The sequence below is a fragment of the Humulus lupulus genome, chromosome 3 (genome assembly GCF_963169125.1).
Source record: "Humulus lupulus chromosome 3, drHumLupu1.1, whole genome shotgun sequence".
In the NCBI taxonomy this organism is placed as follows: domain Eukaryota; kingdom Viridiplantae; phylum Streptophyta; class Magnoliopsida; order Rosales; family Cannabaceae; genus Humulus; species Humulus lupulus.
In genome coordinates this window covers 249612000-249619380 of record NC_084795.1, presented here as the reverse complement: position 1 = coordinate 249619380, position 7381 = coordinate 249612000, and the positions used below count along the sequence as shown (strand labels likewise).

Genomic DNA, 7381 nt, shown 5'->3' with positions numbered 1-7381 from the left:
AGTAGACAAAAGGAACTCATACCAGTAGATCTTGAAATTGAAAGAACATTTAGACAAAACTGAAAGATAAAGAAAAGGCTGAATTTTTCCATGGCTGAGAATCAAGGAAATGCATCAAACAATGTTGCCAATGTTAATAATATCCCAAATATTGTAGAGGTCCCAGTGGAACGAGGACCAAGGACACTTATAGACTATGTACTTCCTACTGTCACAGTAGTGCATTCATGCATCAAACACCCCGCTATTGCTGCAAATAATTTTGAGATCAAGCCAACAATATTACAAATGGTGCAGTCTACTGTTCACTTTGGGGGGTTGCCTACGGAAGATCCTAATTTGCACATAGCCAATTTCCTTAAGCTATGTGCAACATTTAAGATGAATGGGGGGTGAGTGACGATGCAATTAGAATTAGATTATTCCCATTTTCTCTACAAGACCAAGCAAAGAGTTGGCTAATTTTGCAGCAAGCTAATTCTATCACAACATGGGAGGAGTTAGCCTAGAAGTTCTTAGAAAAGTTTTTCCCTCCAGCAAAAGCTGCAAAGTTGAGAGGGGAAATTAATAATTTCTACCAGATGGAAGGGGAATCGTTGTATGATGCATGGGAAAGATTTAAAGAGTTGTTAAGAAAGTGCCCACATCATGGTATAGAAAAGTGGATGCTAGTCCAAAACTTTTATAATGGGTTGAATGGTACTACTCGTACCATAATAGATGATGCAACAGGAGGTGCATTCATGAGAAAAGTGCTAATGAAGTGTATGAATTGCTAGAGGAGATGGCAATGAATAACTACCAGTGGCCAACTGAAAGGGGATAGCCAAAGAAGGTGGCTGGTATGATTGAACTGGATGTTATTTCCATGCTTACAGCACAAGTGGCAGCATTAACAAAACAATTACAATAGACCAATCTTCCATCCCAAGCAATGCAAGTACATAATTTATCCAAGGCAGGTGGTAGCGGTCCAAGGTTGGAAGAACCACCAAAATTTCTCTTGGACTTAACAACCTCCACCGAGCTTTTATCAACCACAAAATAGAACTCCACAATAGCCAATGCCCATGAAACAACATGAACCACAACCTGATGCATTGTACAAATTCATGAAAGAGACAAGGGCATCTACAAGGAGTTTGGAGACGCAAATAGGGCAGCTGGCCAATCTGATGATGCATAGAGCATAAGGAAATTTGCCTAGCACTACTGAGGTGAATCCTAAAGAACAGTGCCAAGCCATCACCTTGAGAAGTGGAACACAGTACGAGGAGCCGAAGAGAACTCAGTTAGAGAAGATAAGTCAGGAGAAAAAGGACCAAGGCATAGCAAAGAATGATTCTAGTGAAGAGAAGGTTACTAAAGGCTTAGTAGCAAAAAAAATTGCTACCATCAGTGAGCATTGAGCATCATATAAAGATTTCATATCCACAGAGACTCTGTAAGCAGAATTTAGATAAACAGTTTGCGAAGTTTTTAGAGGTGTTCAAGAAGCTACACATTAACATACCTTTTGCTGAAGCACTGGAACAGATGCCTAGATATGTAAAGTTTATGAAGGAGATCCTATCTAGAAAAAAGGAAGATGGGAGATTATGAAACAGTAGCATTGACATAAGAGTGTAGTGCTATTTTTCTAAGAAAGCTCCCGCAAAAGTTAAGAGATCCTGGTAGTTTTACTATACCATGCACCATTGGAGAGTTTGAATGCAAGGATGCATTGTGTGATCTGGGGGAAGTATAAATTTGATGCCATTGTCAGTATTTCGCATACTTGGATTGGGAGAAGCGAGGCCCACGACCATCACATTATAGCTGACAGATATATCAGTCAAACACCCAAGAGGTATTATAGAAGATGTGTTGGTAAAAGTAGATAAGTTTTTTTTTTCCAGCGGATTTTATTGTTCATGATATGGAGGATGAGAATGTCCCAATTATTTTTGGGAGACCATTTTTATCAACTGGGCAAGCTTTAATAGATGTGAAAAAAGGAGAATTAAGCTTGAGAGTGCAAGGTGATGAAGTAGTATCCAATGTATTCAAGGCCATGACCTATCCTAGGGCGATTGATAGTTATTATTCGGTGGATGTGATAGATGGAACAGTAGCAAATCAGAAGCTAGTAGAAGATCTGGTTGAGCTAAGTCTTACAGTTGATGATGTAGATGAAGAGGATTGCGAGGAGGCAATGAGTTATTTGAATTGGATACAATCGTATGGATCGTTGAGAGAAAAGAGGTTTGAAGAACTTGGTCAAGGGCGTGAAAGACCATTACCGTTCATTGAGAACCCTCCTGTTCTAGAATTAAAGGCTTTGCCAGAGCATTTACGCTATGCATATCTTGGAGCAAAGGAAACTCTTCCACTTAGAGTATCTGCATCTCTTACTAAGGTTGAGGTAGAAAAGTTATTAAGAGTTCATAAAATTGCTATTAAATGGACTCTAGCTGACATAAGAAGAATAAGCCCATCGACTGTGATGCATAGAATTTTTATGGAAGATGATGCTAAACTGACAATTGATGCTCAAAGAATATTAAATCCAACAATGAAGGAAGTGGTAAGAAAAGAGGTTCTTAAGTGGTTAGATGCTGGAGTAATTTACCCAATTTCAGATGGTGCATGGGTGAGTCTAGTACGAGTAGTTCCAAAGAAGGGAGGAATGACGGTGGTTAAGAATGAGAATAATGAATTGATTCCAACTCGTACTGTGGTAGGTTGGAGGATATGTATAGATTACTGTAAATTGAATAAGGCCACCAGAAAAGATCACTTTCCATTGCCTTTCATTGATCAAATGTTTGATAGGTTGGTGGGCCATAGTTATTATTGTTTCTTGGATGGGTATTCAGGATACCATCAAATTGCCATTGCACCTGAGGATCAAGAGAAAACCATGTTTACATGCCCGTATGGTACTTTTGCGTTTCAAAGAATGCCATTTGGACTTTGTAATGCACCTGCAACATTCCAAAGATGTATGATGGCTATATTTTCAGACATGGTAGAAAAGGGTATTGATATCTTTATGGATAATTTTTCTATTTATGGTTCTTCTTTTGATAACTGTTTGGCTAATTTAGAGCTAGTTCTGAAGAGATGTGAGGAATCGACCCTAGTCTTGAATTGGGAGAAGTGCCACTTTATGGTAAATGAAGGAATTGTTTTAGGGCATAAGATTTCAAGTAAAGGAATTGAGGTAGATCGAGCTAAGATATTAACAATAGATAATCTACTACCTCCGGACTCAGTTAAAGAAGTAAGAAGTTTTCTTGGTCATGCGGGGTTTTATAGAAGATTCATTAAAGATTTTTCTAAGATTTTGAAACCCCTATCTACATTGTTAATGAATGGAGTACCTTTTGAATTTGATGAGAAGTGTCACCATGCTTTCAAGGTACTTAAAGAGGAATTTACTTCCGCACCGATAGTCGTTGCACCTAATTAGGAATTGCCATTTGAGTTAATGTGTGATGCAAGTGACTATGCAGTAGGAGCAGTGTTGGGGCAATGAGTTGACAAGGTGTTTAGAACAATTTATTATGCAATTCGTACGTTGAATGATGCTCAGGTTAATTATGCAACTACAGAAAAGGAGCTCTTGGCCATTGTATTCGTTTTTGATAAGTTTAGGCCATATCTCATTGGGAATAAGGTACTAGTATACACTGATCATTTCGCAATTAAATACCTTATGGCTAAGAAAGATGCAAAGCCTTGTCTCATTCGTTGGGTTCTATTGCTACAAGAATTTGACATGGAGATTAGGGATAAGAAAGGAATTGAAAATTTGGTGGTTGATCATTTATCTAGATTAGAACGGGAAGAGAGTCAAGGTAAGAAAGAGGTGCAGATTAATGATGCTTTTTTGGATAAGCAGTTATTTAAAGTACAGGAGAATAAGGAGGTACCGTGGTTCACTAACTACGTTAATTTCTTGGTTGTCAATATAGTGCTTCCAGAAATGTCTAAACAACAACTAAAAAAGTTTTATTCAGAGGTAAAGCCTTTATTATTGGGAGGAGCCCATCTTATACAAGCATTGCGCGGATCAGATTATTCATCGTTGTGTGCCTGAAGATGAGATGGTGTCAATTTTGACTCATTGTCATACTTTTCATTGTGGTGGTCATTTCGAAGCAACAAGGACAGCTGCAAAGGTATTACAATATGGTTTTTATTGGCCTACATTGTGGAAATATGTGAATACATTCGTAAAAGCTTATGATCGATGTCAACAAGTTGGCAGTATTTCAAGGAGAGATGAGATGCCCTTACTTGGGATTCTTGAGGTGGAATTATTTGATGTATGAGGTATAGATTTTATGGGTCCCTTCCCATCATCTTACAATAACAAGTACAACCTGCTAGTAGTGGATTATGTATCTAAATGGGTGGAAGTAGCAGCAACACCTACAAATGATATCAAGGTGGTACTTAAGTTCTTGCATAAGCATATTTTCACTCGTTTTGGCATGCTTAGGGCTTTAATAAGTGATGAAGGTAGCCATTTTTGTAACAAGATGATGGATGCCTTGCTAGCTTGTTATGGTGTTCATCGTAGAACCCCTCTGCCATACCATCCTCAAACTAATGGTCAAGTGGAATTGTTAAATAGAGAAGTCAAAAGTATCCTTGAGAAGACAGTTAATAGATCAATAAGAGATTGGTCTAAGAAGCTCGATGATGCATTATGGGCATACAAAACTGCATATAAGACTACTATTGGCATGTCACCCTACTGGTTAGTTTTTGGTAAAGCATGTCATTTTCCGGTGGAGATGGAACATAAAGCTTATTGGGAAATAAGGGAGTTGAATATGGATGTCACAACAGCAAGATATCATAGGTCTTTGGAGCTGAATGATATGGAAAAGTTTAGTAATGAGGCCTATGAGAATGCCAAGATCTATAAAGAGTGTACTAAATCTTGGCATGATAAAAATCTTGTTCGCAAGGAGTTTCAACCTGGGCAGTGGGTGTTGTTCAATTCTAAATTGAAGTTGTTTCTAGGAAAATTGAAGTTGAGATGGTCAGGGCCATTTACGGTGGTTAAAGTATTTCTTTATGGGGCAGTGGAGTTGCAAGGCAAGGATCGAGAGACGTTTAAGGTGAACTGGCAAAGAGTAACGCAATATTTGGGTGGTCCTATTGATATAGTCAAAACCATCATCCAGCTACAACCTTTGTGAAGAAGAGGCAAGCGTCCGGCTAAATGATGTTAACGACAGCGCTATTTGGGAGGCATCCTAGTTCTTTTTAGTAATTTAATTCTTTTAATTGGACAAGTATTTTTGTTGTTTTTGGTTTGGTGTTAAATTTTTATTTTGAATTAGATTTTCTACAAAATTTTGGACCTTTAGACTTTAGATTGTAAATATGATTCATGGAATTTGTGAAAACCATAATACTATTAACAAAATGACGTTTTTCTACATTAACCTATTTGAGCCGCGACGCTCTCATATTTGAGCCGCAGTGCAAGCACGGACAGAAAGCTCAAAAAATTTCGTGAGTGCCCAGGTGTCACAGCGCCCTAACATTGAGCTGCGCCGCGCATCCCCATAATTTAGCCCAGATTTTGACACAGGCTACGACACTACATCTTATGCATCGCGACGCTTATTCACGAAATCGCTATAACCCTTAATTCTTTTTTTGTTTTCACTTCACTTCATCATTTTCTCTCTACACATTCCAAACTTCTTACCTACAATACACCATTATTTCAGGCCAACCCTTCAAATATTTCCATAAAACCTCTAATAATCTTCCTATAACCTTTATTCAAACACTATTCCACCATTACTTTAGCTTAAATCACCTGTCAATTCCATTCTTGCCATTCATAAACCCTAAATTTGAATTTTGGGGGAGATTTTGCAATCTATGGAAAGCTTGAGGAATTCAGAATATCTTTCATTAGTTTTTCATCATGGGTAAATATTTATCTCTTAATCTCTGAATATTTTGGTGTTTTTGGCAGGATATTATTGTGAATTGGGTGGTTAAGAGCTTTATTGTTTAGTTGGGTATTGAGTGTTGGTTTAAGAAGCTTATTTGTGAGATTTGTGGTGTTTTGTTGATTTGGGAAAATGGAAAAAACAAAGGGAGATGCTATCAAATTTTTTTGTAGAAATTAAGTATTAAGAGAAGAATGGGACCAAAGAGAGGTAGTGGTGGTGCTTCATCCTCAAGGGGGTCGACCTCTTATGATAGATCAAGATTCATAAGTAAAGAGGCTCAAGAGCACTATGAACATTTAAGTAGAAGGACTTTGATTCCGGAACGAGGAATGGATTATCAAAATGAATCATATGATGATGCGAGTTATGAGCCCATTAGAGTTATTCTGTAAGACAGAGGTTGTCAATCATATGTTGATGGTAGGCAAATAAAAAAACCAAATGCTTCTTTGGTTTATGAGTTTTATGCCAATTGGCCGGAGCAAGAGAATAATCAATGTTTTGTGTGGGGGAAGAAGGTGCCAATGAGTGCAGCTACTTTTAATAATCTTTATGACCTTCCGAATTATACGGAGGAGTAGAATGAGTTTAGAGCATTTTTACACACAGAGAATGATTATGTAGAGTTTGCGGAGTATATATGTTGTCCTGGAGCTAAAATTACTTATACTCATGATGAGCCTAAGCATATTTATAGGACTCAATTGAACCAACTAGCGCGTGCGTTGATGTATTTTGTAAGCGCTCGGTTGATTCCGTCCACACATTTTTTCGACATTGCTATGAACCGATTACTTATGGTTTATGGGATTATGAAAGGGATGAAGATTGATGTGGGAAAACAAATCAGAAACAATATTGGATCTATGGTTTGCCTTACAACTACTGGAGGATTGGGACATGGCTCATTTATAACAGAGTTATGTGAGACTTATAGGGTGCCCATGTATAATACTGATGTTCAGGGTAAGTGTTGGTATTAAATTATCAAATCAAAGGTGTGCAGCGGAATATATGGACCAATTTTGATAAATATTAATACCAGTCAGGATCATATACGTATATAAACATTAAATCACATACAAAATAGATCATGGATTACCTCTTGTGGCCTATCAAGTGTTCTCGAATCTTTTTGTATAAAATCAATGATCTTCCGATCCAGTAATCTGAAAGCTCAAACCTTGATCTTCTAGATTAATCCTCAAACAAACAAGGACGCGTGTGGGCACGTAGGATTTAAAATGGTTTATTTATGTGACTCTCTAGATGTACTTAACACGTGAGATCTAGAGAGGTTTGGCCGAGAGAAGAGGTTTAGAATAGTTTTCAGGTTTAGAGAAAACTATCGCTTTTGAGAGAGAGTCTATATTTTTAATCTCATAAAAAAAATGATGAAAGCTGCTTCT

At 37.6% G+C, this 7381-nt stretch overlaps 1 protein-coding gene and 1 non-coding gene across 2 annotated transcripts; one reads left to right on the top strand and one right to left on the bottom strand.

The window, feature by feature from the left end:
* Positions 1 to 548: 548 nt before the first annotated feature.
* On the bottom strand, positions 549 to 655 carry LOC133828052 (small nucleolar RNA R71). The gene has a single exon (XR_009890697.1). It is a non-coding gene; the product is annotated as a small nucleolar RNA R71 (small nucleolar RNA).
* A 3676-nt stretch (positions 656 to 4331) lies between these two features.
* LOC133825548 (uncharacterized) lies at positions 4332 to 5198 on the top strand. The gene has a single exon (XM_062258477.1). It carries the CDS (start codon positions 4332 to 4334, stop codon positions 5196 to 5198), a length of 867 nt encoding a protein of 288 aa, XP_062114461.1.
* The last annotated feature ends 2183 nt before the right edge of the window (positions 5199 to 7381 follow it).